At 31.9% G+C, this 14,803-nt stretch overlaps 2 protein-coding genes across 2 annotated transcripts; both read left to right on the top strand.

Annotated features, from left to right (window-relative positions):
- The first annotated feature begins 25 nt into the window (after nucleotides 1-25).
- Nucleotides 26-9,877, top strand: LOC100776015 (kinesin-like protein KIN-12E). The gene is made up of 22 exons (XM_006592737.4): nucleotides 26-601; nucleotides 864-1,019; nucleotides 1,137-1,220; nucleotides 1,440-1,559; nucleotides 1,700-1,813; nucleotides 2,067-2,159; nucleotides 2,416-2,505; nucleotides 2,613-2,683; nucleotides 2,809-2,883; nucleotides 2,990-3,077; nucleotides 3,796-3,854; nucleotides 4,100-4,163; nucleotides 4,410-4,475; nucleotides 4,977-5,132; nucleotides 5,213-5,317; nucleotides 5,592-5,827; nucleotides 6,204-6,273; nucleotides 6,370-6,414; nucleotides 6,524-6,586; nucleotides 7,316-7,381; nucleotides 7,497-7,576; nucleotides 7,800-9,877. Exons 1-22 carry the CDS (start codon nucleotides 335-337, stop codon nucleotides 9,709-9,711), a joined length of 4,080 nt encoding a protein of 1,359 aa, XP_006592800.1. The 5' UTR covers nucleotides 26-334; the 3' UTR covers nucleotides 9,712-9,877.
- A 4,055-nt stretch (nucleotides 9,878-13,932) lies between these two features.
- Nucleotides 13,933-14,370, top strand: LOC102667734 (uncharacterized). Its single transcript, XM_006592736.3, has one exon. It carries the CDS (start codon nucleotides 13,933-13,935, stop codon nucleotides 14,368-14,370), a length of 438 nt encoding a protein of 145 aa, XP_006592799.1.
- The last annotated feature ends 433 nt before the right edge of the window (nucleotides 14,371-14,803 follow it).

The raw sequence follows: 14,803 nt of genomic DNA, 5'->3' as shown, positions 1-14,803 counted from the left end.
TCTTTTGTTAATTTTCGGTTTTCACACTTTTATCTTTTTTCATGGCTCCCTACCAAACATGAAATAAAATAATTGAAGGAATAGGTTCTCTTGGCTCTATCTTCGAAAATTTGAAACGCGGATCTCAAACAAACAACGGTCGTATAGTTTGAATTTAAATCAATATCCACCGTTCGATCACAGAATATTCTTCTCTCTCCTCAATTTTCTTTCTCCATCTTCCCGTTTCTAATCCCAATTATCTCTCCCTCTCTCTTTCCGTTATCACATTACAGACTCCACTCCATCCATTTTCGCAAATTCTCCATCGTCACCGTTCAGCGTTCACTGCACAATGGCGTTCCTATCTGAGGCTGCGAGTGCGATTAAGAGCAGGTTCGGGTTCCACGACCATCCCTCCGAATCGCTTTCGCTGGTTCAGAACACTCCGGATCTTTTCAAATCCGCCGTCAAAGACACTCTCTCGCAAAGCTCCATAGTCCGAAACCTAAGCGATTGGGACGACGAAAGTGTGGTCGGACCGAGTAGCGCCGCCGTTTCCTCATCTCAGAGCTTTGAATTCGGCGAGGACCCTTCCTTCTGGAAAGATCACAATGTACAGGTATAATTCAGTACATTGTTCACATACAGGTTCACAAGATCTAATTTGAAGCTTCGTAGTGTTTTCAGAGTAATGCTGGTTAAATGATTTTTCCTTTGTTTGTTAAGTACCCAAATTCATGACTATAATTGTTTTTTTTTCTTTGAGTAGTGTAATTACTAACTGTTTAAAAAATTGTTTTTAATTAGGTTTACGTTTCTGTGTTTTTTTATAGTTTGATTTAAGGGAATTGAATTTGATATGGTTTATTTTTGTGAGCTAGGTTATAATTAGAATGCGTCCTCTTAGCAACTCTGAAATATCGGTGCAAGGGTATGGAAAATGCGTTAGGCAAGAGAGTAGTCAGGCGATTACTTGGACTGGGCATCCCGAGTCGCGGTTTACTTTTGATCTTGTTGCTGACGAGAATGTTAGCCAGGTAAACTTTGTTTGGATAATTTTGTTCATATAGTGGTTTCTATAATATATTTTTTTTTTGTTGGAATTGTTGTACAAACTTTGTTGGTTCTCAGACTTTACATGACTGATATGACAGGAGAATCTCTTTAAAGTAGCTGGTTTGCCAATGGTAGAAAATTGCATGGGAGGCTACAACAGCTGCATGTTTGCTTATGGTCAAGTGAGTCATTGGTTTGCTTGCTCCTGCTCTTGTTGACTTGTTGTTCCAGTTAGTTTGTTTAGCATTGCTTTGTATTATTAGAGTATATTCTAGAACAGTACTGATTGTAAAGTTTTTTGAATAGGAAATTTTATGTTTTATCTGGACTTGTTCTTCTTGTTTAGAATATGAGAATGAAGTACTTTTGTGATCACTAATAATAATTGGTTTTGCTCGTAGACTGGAAGTGGGAAGACACATACCATGCTTGGTGACATTGAGGGGGGAACTAGAAGACACAGTGTCAACTGTGGGATGACACCAAGAATTTTTGAGCACTTATTTACTAGAATTCAAAAGGTATACTGGTTAAGTACCACTTAAATTTGGACAATGATAACTTTAAGATAAATTTATGCTGCAGCATAATTATTCCTGTATATTTATATTTGTGAAATTCTAATTTAAGTCTGTAATCTTGTATTGCTGTAATATGCCAGGAAAAAGAGGCTCGAAGAGATGAAAAGTTAAAATTCACATGCAAATGTTCTTTCTTGGAGATATACAATGAACAGATCCTTGATCTTTTGGACCCATCATCTAACAATTTGCAGGTAAGGCTTACTATTCATTCATTGAATGTTTTAGAAATTCCTTCAAATATAAAATCGTGTGTGTGGTTTTTGTTGGATCTCTTTTCTCCTTTTGCTTGTTCCCAAAAGCTCTAACAATTAATCAATAGCAAAAGTGATTTTGTTTGGGGGTTCATCTTCTAAAGCTGAGAAAAATAATATATGAATATAGTATGAGCTACTATTTCTCTGAGTGTTTGTAAAAGGCATTTTAAATCGTAAATCTGTGTGGCAGATAAGAGAAGACAGTAAGAAAGGAGTTTATGTGGAAAATCTTAAGGAAACAGAAGTTACTTATGCTCGAGAAGTCATTCAACTACTTATTCAGGTACGTAATACTACATTTTCGTTCTTGATTTTTGTTTTTTTAACTTATTGTACTGATTTTTTTTGAAGAGATTTTCAGTTTGTGATTGTAACTCTACCAATTTATTTCATTTTTTGGCATCTGCAATTCCATCCAAATTGAGGAAGAAAATAGCCTATATGAAATTATTTGTCACTTTTTCCCCCCAGAACCTTACCCTTTTTCAGTACAACTTTTAAGTTAATAGGCACTTATTGAAAATAACAATGTTATTTAGGGAGCTGCAAACAGAAAGGTTGCTGCCACTAACATGAATCGTGCTAGCAGTCGTTCTCATAGTGTATTTACTTGCATCATTGAGAGTCAGGTGAGTCAATATTGATGTTTTTTTAATCCTATTTCATGAAAAAAAATACTAAACTATTATGTTTTCCAAGTATATCATGATAAAATTCTATTTAACTACTTTTTTAGTGGGAATCTCAAGGAGTGACTCACTTCCGGTATGCTCGACTTAATCTTGTTGATTTGGCTGGATCTGAGAGGTAATTGATTCCTAAGAGTGTGTATTTCTGTTTTTATAATTTAAACGAGCAAAGAAAGAAGTCTGAAGTATTTTGCCTCATTTAACATTCATATAGATAATATTATGTATCCATTGTGATGATAGGCAGAAGAGTTCTGGTGCTGAAGGGGAACGCCTCAAGGAAGCCACTAATATCAACAAATCTCTTTCAACCTTAGGGTTGGTTATCCTCATTGAGAATATTAATATTGTATTATTGTTATATTAGTTGTGGCATTAGGTTAAAAAAATAGCATTGTAGGTGATAATAATGTTATACTTGCAGGCTTGTGATTATGAACCTAGTAAGCATATCTAATGGGAAGTCGCACCATGTTCCATACCGTGATTCAAAGCTTACATTTTTACTTCAGGTTGGTACTGATATTTGCTAAATTCATGTTGCTTAGGTGGTAAATTGTAGTTGCCAATTAGATTTCAGTGTTTGGACTCTGGACATTTGTGGCAACTGATATCAGTGTTATAGAATGAAATATTTGTCTTGCAAAACCGTTTGTGGATATGAAATAATTATCACACCTAATTTTAGCAGTACTGAAGTAACTAGAAAAGTTATCTAATTTTATAAGTTTGAAGTAACTAGAAAATAATAAGTTTGGTTATGAAATAATTATTGCACCTTATTACTATTTAAGAGACCTTTTTTTGCATTATCAAACCTATTAATTATCAATAAAGAGGCTCTAGATTCAGCTATCTGCCTGAAGCTTAATGCTTGGTAGTTGTTTTTCCTATCTGTTGTGGAAGTGGAACTGGAAACTGCGCATGCAACATTATAGGGTGAAAGCACCTGAAATACAGATCTTTAGGATATTTTTTATGTTCAATTTATAATAGTCACAAGTATATTAGTTAGTCTGTTACTTAAAATATTCCGATTGGATGATCCTTGTGATATTCTGGCCTAATAGTATTTTGAAAATTGAAACATCTAGCATGTATTTAACTGGAGAATTAATAATTTATAAATGAATCTTAGGAAAAAGTTGTTATTTTTGTCTGAATTCTTTATAAATAAGGAGCTGCCAATTATCAATTAAGTCTGATCAGTATTCTGTTTTTTCTTTACAGGATTCTCTTGGAGGGAATTCAAAAACAATCATAATTGCAAATATAAGCCCCTCCATTTGGTCAGTGAACCTCCTTCCTCTAGGCTTGTATTAAATATCTTTGCATGAGGACTTGGTTTCTTTTAAAGAATTTGGGGAAATCAGCAATGAGCAAGTTCCAATGCTTGTTTGTCATAAATGGAATTTAAACCTCACTGTTGCTTGACGAATTTTACTGTAATTTCTTTTATTTATCATTTTCCTTTTCTGTATATGGTTAACTGCATTTATATTTATATTTGAGTGACATTTGGTAACTTTTGCAGTTGTTCACTTGAGACATTAAGCACATTGAAGTTTGCACAACGCGCCAAATTTATTAAGAACAATGTATGTCTTTTCATACTTTTTGTGTTTATATATTGGTGTGCATCTATTTTCTACCAAAAACAAGTGACTAGCACATTGTGTTTTATTCTATGTTTGTTATTAATTTAAAAAACATAATAATTTTGTAGAGTAATCTTAACACATCAATCTTACTCATTAGAGCTTATTAAACTGTTTCGGTATGTGGGTGATCTGTGTAGACATTTCTAATAATTTCTATTTAAATCATTTTGTATTTTTCTCCAGGCAATTGTAAACGAGGATGCATCTGGAGATGTCATTGCCATGAGAATTCAAATTCAACAACTTAAGGTATTCTAAATTTGATTTATTCTTTCTTCTGGTGTATATGTTCTGAACATAGAAAATGTTTGGCGGCACTTTTTCTGTACATTTTCTAGGGAAGGTATGCTAAGTAATTTAGTTATATTAGTGGCTCATCATTTTATGAGTCAATTAATGCCTTTATAGATGCTTATTGCATTGCCTATCAGAGAAGTATGACAGTGAGCAAGAGTTTGCTTTCACTTTTCATCTGTACTTTGAAAGCCAATGGAATAGCTAAATCATCTTAAATTTCACGCCATCATCAATTTACAAGAATATTAATTGATTTAATTGGAGTCTTTGTACATAATTACCTAATACTTAATTTCTTGTTAGAAAAGTACATTGGCCAAGAGTTTACTTTTACTTTTCACCTACTGTTTATAGGGAAGTGGAAAAGCTTCCTACAACTTGTATTTCTGCCTTGATATCTACTAAATTACTAAATTGGCTGGTTTGTACTGTAACTTTTTTTTGGGGTTTCAGAAAGAAGTATCCCGTTTGCGTGGTCTAGTTGGTGGAGGAGAAATTCAGGATAATGACATTTCAGTTGTCAGCTTCCCAGGTTCTCCTGGATCCTTCAAGTGGGAGGGTGTGCAAGGATCATTCAGTCCATTAACCTCTGTTAAAAGGATATCTCAGGTTGATATTTTTTTGTGTCCAAGAAATCATTCAGTCTCCCATAACCTTGTTTACTGATAAGCATCTTTCTCTTTTTGCAGAAAAAAGACTATGACATTGCCCTTGTTGGGGCCTTTAGAAGGGAAAAGGACAAAGAGATGGAATTACAGGCACTAAGAGATGAAATTCAAGCGTCCATGAAGCTGGTATCTTTGAAAAGCCATATATTTCTTATTGTTTTGTTATCAGTTTTGAATGATTGATTAATGAGGGAGAGAATAAACAAGTTTTGACCTATAAGTAGCAATTTATAATTATATATGAGAAACACCTATCAATTTAGTCTGTTGTCATAGAGCTCCATTCTAGTATTTTCAATGTTTTAATTTATAATCACTCTTTTTTGTTGATTTATCAATAATGATAATTCTTGATGTTTTTGTGATGAATTAAATGATTGAAAATATGGGATGATTTTAGGTGAAACAAAGAGAAGATGAGATACAAAGTTTGAAGATGAGACTACGTTTTCGAGAAGCTGGAATAAAAAGATTAGAAACAGTTGCTTCTGAGAAGATCTCAGCTGAGACACACTTGCTAAAAGAAAAAGAGGAGCACTTGAAGGAAATTGAGGTCTTGCGGGCCCAGGTGGATCGGAATAATGAAGCAACTAGATTTGCTATGGAAAATTTGCAGCTAAAAGAAGAAATTAGAAGGCATGTTTTATTGATACAGCTAAAATACTTTTTTGTTGCTTTTTTTTTATTCATGTGCATGCAAAAGTAACTCACTTTGATTTCATGATTAAAGTAAAGGTTGGGAAGTGGCATAGTTACTCTATGACCAAAAATCAATCTTCTTCCAGTATGAACAATATATACATTGCCTATTATATCCACAAATATGAAAATATGTAAATCAGTTGAGGCAAGAACACAGCCTTATGGTATTGTCAAACTCAAAAGAAACTAGTCAACCAACCAGTCCAAGTTCTCCAACAAATTAGTGCTAGCTAGATTACCAGTGACTTTTCTGTGATATACATGTTTTCCATAATGTCATGTTGCTAATGCTTTTGTATCTTCAAAACAGGTTAAAGTCATTTTGTATGGAAGGTGAACGAGAACGGATGAGTGAACAAATCATGGTATTGGAAAACAAGGTATGAATGGATGCTTTTGTACTTTGTAAAATTTTCAGTCAATCCCTCTCATGTTGATTTTTCTTTTTTCTTTTTTCCTTTCACTTGTATGTGTAGTTGTTGGAAGCACTAGATTGGAAATTTATGCATGAAACAGATCTGGTAAGGGTTCAGGTTTTCACTTTTTTTAGTGTAATAATTTTTTCTTGTGTCTAGAATAAAAGGCACTGCAAACTCCTATCTTGACCTCTTTGTCTTTTGCGAATGTTAGAAAACAAATTCTGATTTGATGATGGAAGATGTACATAATGATGGTAATCTCATCTCCAAACAGGTAAGAATGATATAGTATTTCCTGCATCCATATTCATGTTTGAAGCAGTGAATGTCACAATAGCTTACTTCAACATAGATGTAAGCTAGAACCTAGAATCTGATTTTGATTGTGCCCATTTATCAGGTTTTCAGATTAGCAGTCACTTTTCAGTGACCCACTGTATAAATTTCATGAGTCTTTATCTAAGTTTCTGAAATCAACATAATTTACCAGTTTGGTGTTGTCATCAAATCTTGCTAAATTAAGCTTTCCAGTATAAATATTGGTGGACATATATTGAATCTCATGAAAATGGAAAAACAGGCCCATCTCAATTAGTGTGTTTTAAATCTAACATGAATAATACTGGCGCTCAACTAGTAGTAGGTAGTGGTAGACATGGAATGCAGTTTAGACTATACATTTTGTTTCTTCATGTTCTTCATTTACCACTTTTTAGAAATGGTCAGGGTGGAAACTCTAAATCATCTATTTTTCTTCATTTACCACTATTATCACATTGTGGATCTTCTAGAAGCTCAGTCCATATGTCAATCATTGTCATATGGCCAGTCATTGAATAAGGAGCCCTAGTAATTATTTAGATATTCAATGTGTAAAAAGATAGAATGTCTTTCTGCTTAATTATCTTACATTTATAGTTTGTAATTTTTTGTGCTTGCATTTTAAATTTTCTGTGAATATGACTTATTCAACTATTTAATTCTTATTAATATTTGTCTTTAGGAGTCAAGTCCAAAATCACGATGGCAGTCTTTGCTTAGGGAGGAAAATGAGTTTCTCAAGATTCAGGTCTAGATCACACTTGTTTGTACTCTTTTTTTTTTAAAAAAAAAAACTTTATTCAACTTACTAGTCCATTTGTCTGTCACATTCTCTCTGACTTGATATGTTTTATCTACGACAGGCTATACAAAACCAGGCAGAAATGGATACAATTTGCAAAAAGCTAGAGGTTTGCCTTGAAGAGAAAGAAAAATTAAAAAGGTGCTGTTTACTCTCTCGCACTCTCATTTTTCTCATATAAATAATGTATAATTATGTGGGGGTTGCGTGTTTCTGATCATTATTTGGATATAGTTTTTGCCTAAAGGTCATTCTCGACATATTTCTTTGTTCATATTGTTTCTGCATAGACGCGTATTTCTCTTTTGTTGTTCATCATGAACAAACAATGCTTAAAATTTATCCTCTAAATTTTATCTTGCAGCCATGTTGATGATTTGATGGCAAAATTAGAACAAGAGAAATGCCAAACAATTAATGAAGGAAAGGAACGAATGGATCTTCCATCAACAACTGATATGCCTGTCATTAACAGCAATGACCAACTGGAGTTGAAAGCAATGGTTGATGCTATAGCTTCAGCTAGTCAAAGAGAAGCAGAGGCTCATGAGACAGCAATTATGCTGGCAAAGGAGAATGATGAACTCAAGATGAAACTTAAAGCCTTGATTGAGGATAATAGTAAACTAATTGAATTGTATGAACAAGCTGCTGCTGAGAACAATAATAGAAATGTTAATAAAGGGGAGGATGCTCAAGAAATTGGTTCCAAGATTGACAATGGTTGCTATTCTCTTGAAACAACAAAAGAGGAGACTGAGTTGAAAGGAGTGGTTGAGAATCTCCAGCATCAGTTAATGGAAATGAATGAAGAAAATGAAAAGCTGTTGAGTTTGTTTGAAAGAGCCATGCAGGAGAGGGATGAAATAAAAAAAACTCTTTCATGTTTTGGACATGAAAGAGTTGAAACCAAAGGAGATATGGACTTCCCAGAGAAGCTTGTTGAAGTTGATGGTGGGGAAAGAGACTCAAGAGTACAAACTGTTTCCCAGGAAGTGCAGGGTAGAGATGAAAGTGAATGTGAACCTTCTACATCTGGATCTGATATGGACATCGAGTGTGGTGCTCATGAACAGGAACAGATTTTAAAGGATGACAATGGGGCTGATATACTGGTCAACTCTGAGAAGAAATATGAGGTATCTGATCTCAGCGAAGCAAAGTTAACAGAGGAATTAAATTGTGCTACAAAGAAGCTTGAAAGAGTTGATGAACATATCTCAGATGCGGTCAAGACTATAGCTTCACTTGGTTGTGCTGAAAAAGCAATGGCCCAGGTTGATGAGCTCTCTAGAGAAATTGAGGTCACAGAACAAGATATTCAGGTCAAGCGTCAGCAGTTTGAATCCTTGAAACTTCAGCTTTCTGAAGCACAGGAAAGAAGAACAATAGTCAATAAAAAGTTCTCTGCACTCAAATATTCATTATCAAACTTCTCCTCAACATATTCTTACTTTGAGCAACGGGAAGCAAGGGCAAGAGCAGTGGTGAACGACTTGACATCTCATCTTGACCAAAAGAAAGGTGAATTGGCTGCTCTTCAAGCTTCCAAACAGGGACTGGAGAATGCTCAAAAGAAGAACCAAGAATGTGAAGTTGAAATAGTGAAAAATATTGCATGCATCAAATCGAAATTGGAGGAAGAGAATCGCAAGCGTGAAGGTGAAAAGGTTCTATTTGCAGTTGAAAACACACAGAATATTGGTTCCGCACTGAAAAATTTGCATCTTAATTGTAAAGCTACCGAGTTACTTAAGTTAGAGGAAGAGAAAACAAAACTGCAAGCAGAGATGAAGATCTCTCTAGAAAAACTCGGGGTTATAAGAAAGGAACTGGGGAATCTAAACAAGAAGGAGGCAAATGTAGAGAGCCAGATACAAGCTGTTCAACTGGAAATAAAGCAATGTTTGAGGAACACAGAGGAGAAGGAGCTTGCACTTCAACGTGTGATGAAAGAAAAAGGGATGCTCTTGGAGTTTAGAGATAATGGTATGTCTGAAATAGAGCATATGATCATTGAACTCCAGCAATATGTGTTTGACTATGATCTAAAGGAGGCTGAAATAAAGATTCTAGGAGAAGAATTGCAAATAGATTTGATAAGAGCCGAAGAGTTACAGACAGCCAGGATCATTGCTGCCAACAACAAGAACAATGTCCTTTCTTCTATTTCTTATTCGGGCATGTTTGAGAAGCTGAAGGAGGAGATGCAAAACCTGCGGGCAACAATTTTCGATACAAAATTGTTGCTGGAAGGCATTTCCCATGCTACCTAAATTGTTGCTTTCTGTAATTAATTCTCCATTTGTGTATTGTAGCATGTTTTGTTTAATTTCCATTTTGGTTCTGCTTGAGAACCAGATTGAAATTTTTGTTCTAACACTTATTTTGGAGAATGAATATATATTGTCTTTCCAATCTGATCTCTCACTTGAAACTGTTTACCCCACTTTTGAAGAAAGAATGGTCTAAAAAATTGACTAAAAGAAGAAATGAGTGTAAGCTGACATTAGTTTTAAATTAAATCCATGACATGATTAAAATAATATTAAAATTAGTATGTTCTAATATTAAAAGTTAAGTATAGTACAATTGTCTTAGTTTTAATAAATAAGTTTAAACATGTTTTTAATCTTTTAAATTTGAGTAATTATTTTTTTTTCTAAAAAAATTATTTTTTATTAGTTTCTTAAATTTTTGAAAACTTAATTTTAGTTTATTTTTGTTTAATATGTTCACCATTTCACAATTTTTAACGACATTTAACCGAAAAAAAATATTTTTTATTTTTTTAAATCAATTTCTAACTAAAATGTTTGACTCGTATGATTTTAAAGAGAAAAAAATAAATAAATGTACAATTGTCGTAAATTATTTTTAAATTAAGTTAACTGTTTTATATAAAAATATTTTAACTGTTTTTTAACTGTTTTAAAAATAGTTTTAAAATGTCATAAATTATTTTAAAATTAAATAAAAACAAAAATATTTTTATATATTTTAAATTATTTTAAATTAAATTGAAAAAATATGTTTTAAATTAAATTAAAACAAAAATATTTTTAAATTAAATTGAATTGTCACATTGATAAAGCAAAAAATATTTTTTGAAAATTTGAGAAGAATTAAAACAAATATTTTTGACAGTGATAACTTGTCACATTGTGACACCATTAATATAAAAATGAAAAGAATTAAAAGTAATTATTTGATAATTCGAGAGACTATTCAAAATATTTTTTGAAAGACTTAAAAATACAAATATTTAAATTTAAAGAATTAAAAATATATTTAACTCTTAATAATATATATAGTTTTAACATTAGTTTTATATCACTTTCTAAAACAATTTATATTAAAACTTTTAATCCTATATTTGAAAGGACATTTTTAAATTAAGGCATAAAAAAGTCTGTCAAATGACCGCAATGACAAGGGTTTGTGAGAAAAACCTGTATCACCCACCATTAAACAGTCTAGGTACACCAGACATATTATTTGTACACTCCTTTGTATACCCCACATTAAAATAAAATTTCAAAAATGCTATTAGCTGTTTTTCATTTTTATAAATTACATAATTTATATACCTCATAGGTGATTTGTTATGAGTCATAAGATTGTGTAATCTATATGAATCATTAGTGATAAGTCACCCACAATTAAACGGATAATTTAATTAGCATTAATTTTTTAATTCTTACAGATTACATAATCAATAAATCCATGAGTTTAAAAAAATTGGTACTAAAAGATTGTGCAGATTGTGGGTTATATTGGGTGGCGTATCAGTATCAGTCTCAACTCAAATGTGACTTCTATAAATTGAACTAAACTTTTAACCTCTTTTAACTATTAGAAACTTTTGTGTAAATAATACATTTTTTTATTATCATCGTGATTTAAAAGCTTTGTATCCTAAAAATTTTAAACTATTGGGAAAAGAAATGTAAATCATTATATATTTTATATGATATCTCAACACATCCTCTTAAGCAGGATCTTTTAAGTTTAAAGTATGAATAATGCAAAAACGTACCTACACACCTTATGTTGAAATTTAATTTCTTTTTATTATAGATATATTTGTAGAGATTTAATTTTAAATCACATGTTCATAGAAACTTTAATGTTATGCCGTAAATCAATTATCTTAGAATTTAACTTGTTAGATAAAGGCACGTAAATAATTTTATATTATTTTTTCAATAATTATGAGAGGATTTTTCTATGACGGATAAAAGAAAACTACAAGAAAAAAAAAATAATCACTTGAATTTGTTGTTTAAATGTTATGTGTGTTTCGTTTAGGTCACTTGATCCCACATGCTAAATATTTATCACTTATCTGTAAACCAAATTTTGAGTTGACGAATGGCACATGTCAAGAATCATAATAGCTATAATTTGTATTGAAGGGAATAATGTTTGCTCTTCTGAAAATTTGAACGACATTTTATTTTCTTCTTTAAGAGAAGTAGAGAAAGAGATGTGATTTAGAAAAATTGATTTTTTTTTCTTGCTATTAGAAAAATTGATTCGTTCACACGAAAGCGTAAAAACCATTTTACTTGTACAAAGGGGCAGCCGCGGAATTAGAAAGAAACATTCAAACCTTTTAGAAAAATAAAATATATGGCCTTATGGCAAGATACTCCCTACGAAAACAAGAAGGATCAAAATCCCTTTTATTTAATCAATTATACTTCATTTGGAAAAGCAATTAAAAAATGCATCATAAATAACTAAATTATCTAATATATGTTTTATGCTTAATATAAGTAAATGAATACCAGACGGAATATATATAGTTTTGAGAAGAAGAAAAAAACCGTTCGATGAAAGAAAAAAGTAGAACTAATAAAAAAATTCAATTAATTATTATAAAATTTATAATTTTACAGCATATAATAATTATAGTTATAGTATTAAGATAAATTAGAGTTTATTTTTTATAATTTACATAATCAACTAATCAAATATTAAAAGGCCTTAGAATTGGTTTATTGGTAATAAATTTAGATAATTTGTATGAAGTTATAGTTCTAACCTTATTGTTGATATTTTCTGTAAATTCAAAGTATCTTTTAATTGGGATTTTTTTTAACAAATCGAAGGTATGTTTTGGTTAAGAGTTATATATTGATTCTTAGTCACATGTTTAGTGGACATGACTATTTGCTAACCATACTCCACCATATTAATATCATTGTACAAAAAAGAAAAAATAAATTATTATTATTTTTTATCTTATTATAAGGTCAAATTAATTAATTTATTATAATTAAGAAATTTAATTAATTTAGTTGAAAGCACTATATATCCTAAATTAATATATATTTTTTGTAAAATTATCTGTAAACAAAACTAACAAATTAAATATTAATGGATTATATTTCTCTCGCTATTATGTTATCATTCCAGAACTGACTTTAATAAAAAGTACTTTTGTAAAAATAATTAATGTATTGGACATTTTAAATTAAACCTCAAAAAGAATATGAAAGGTAGTATAATTTTAAAATAATTATAATAAAAACTAATAAACTCATCATATAAAAAGAATTTGTAATTGAAAAAAAATGATATGTAATTATTCATTTAATCAGTAAAACTCAAACTCAAATCTTATTTAAAAATATTTGACTTAATCTTACTTGAACCACTAATATTAATGTTATAACATAAGTTACATAACATTTTGAATGTGTGTTAAAATAAATTATTGTAAAATAGTAGATTTAAATATAAACAAAAATAAAAAATTTTATATTAATTAAAAATTTGATTAATGTCATTTAATTCTATAATCATAATTAAAAAATAAAACTTTTTCGTAAAGTATTTTTCATTAGAACTTGTTATAAAAAATAAAATAAAAATTATTGAAACTAAAATCACAACTTGATGAAATTATTTTTGAAATGGTATCATTAAATTTAGTCAAAGTAATTAAAATTTATTCTAATAGGATCTATTTAATACCCAATATCAGAGTTTAAGTATCAACTGCTTGATTAACAGACATATTATTACTTATATTAATTTATATATATATATATATATATATATATATATATAATTTTTCATTAAATTTTTTTAAAGATTGAACAATCATATTTGTAGAAATAAAAAAGAAAAACAGATTTATTCTATGCCGGATGAGTAACAATTTGCAATGGTTGGAAGATGAGAAGGGTTTACAATTTTGTCTTTGAATATTTATATATATTTGTTTGCGTATATTTATATTTAAGTCCGAGAGGGAGTAATTATATATATTGAGGAAAAGTAAATAGTAATAATAGCACATACATACTCCATAATTCCATAATTGTAAACCCTTTTTTTTCTGTTTTCACCTACAAATCTCCCAGTCCCTTGATTCAAGCTCCCCCAACCATTTCCTCCAAATACAACCGTTTCCATTTCAAAATCCCTCCTTTCATTTGTTCCTCTTCCTCTGAATCCTCAACCCTCCTCTCTCACTCCTCGACATGACGCAGATGGTCCTTCTGCGCTCGCCGCCGGTCACCCGCCGCAGGGGGAGGCGCGGCGTGGGCGAGGTTGCCGGCAGCGCGACGGCGGAGTGCGCGGCGGTGTGCTGCTGCGTGCCCCTCACCGTCATGGACATGGTCGTACTCGCCACCTACAAGCTCCCCGCGTGCCTCCTCAAGAAGGCAATGCACAAACGCAAGCGACGCCTTCTGCAGAAAAAAAAGAAGAAAACCGAGGCGCTCTTGGATCACGGGCCCGTCACCGCAGACAATGCTGGGCCTGGGCCCAAACTGGAAGATCATCTTGCGAAGGAGGTCGCGGAGGAGAAGCTGGAGGCGTCGAGGTTGGAAGCGGAGATGTGGGCCCAGTTCAACGGGACCGGGTTCTGGAGAAGCGCTTCTCAGCGCTACCAACAACAACAAACTGGTGAATCATGATTTGTGTACACGTGTCACATTTCCATTCGACGAGAACTCAACGAAGAACGCCTTTGGAGTCTGACGTGGATGTATGCGCATTCATTTCCCTGGATTGTAGTATGCATGAGACAGTAATAATTAATCTGCCATGATAGATGATACGAAAGCTGATTCGGGTCCGTCAATTGTTCAATTGAATCTTGGTGGCTTAGATGGATTTTATTATTGGATCAATCATAATAGATGATACTTGTGAAACCATTTGGGTCGGTCAATTGAATTGGTTCAATTGAACCTTGGTGGCTTAACTCAATGGATTCTATTATTGGATCAATCATGATAGATGATACTTGTTAAACGTGATTCGGGTTAGTCAATTAGATTGGTTCAATTGAACCTTAGTGGCTTAACTAGATGGATTCTATTTAGTCAAATCTAATAGGTTAGATAT

Source organism: Glycine max, chromosome 12 (assembly GCF_000004515.6).
Source record: "Glycine max cultivar Williams 82 chromosome 12, Glycine_max_v4.0, whole genome shotgun sequence".
Taxonomy (NCBI): domain Eukaryota; kingdom Viridiplantae; phylum Streptophyta; class Magnoliopsida; order Fabales; family Fabaceae; genus Glycine; species Glycine max.
This window is presented reverse-complemented; position numbering and strand designations above follow the sequence as displayed.

What these genes read in the sequence shown, in the direction of transcription:
- LOC100776015 (XM_006592737.4), top strand. Translation starts at nt 335, where the DNA reads ATGGCGTTCCTATCTGAGGCTGCGAGTGCGATTAAGAGCAGGTTCGGG. An exon ending in GCATGTTTGCTTATGGTCAA is followed by an intron (nt 1,221 to 1,439) that starts GTGAGTCATTGG and finishes TTTTGCTCGTAG; the next exon opens with ACTGGAAGTGGGAAGACACA. An exon ending in GAGAAAGAAAAATTAAAAAG is followed by an intron (nt 7,577 to 7,799) that starts GTGCTGTTTACT and finishes TTTATCTTGCAG; the next exon opens with CCATGTTGATGATTTGATGG.
- LOC102667734 (XM_006592736.3), top strand. Translation starts at nt 13,933, where the DNA reads ATGACGCAGATGGTCCTTCTGCGCTCGCCGCCGGTCACCCGCCGCAGG.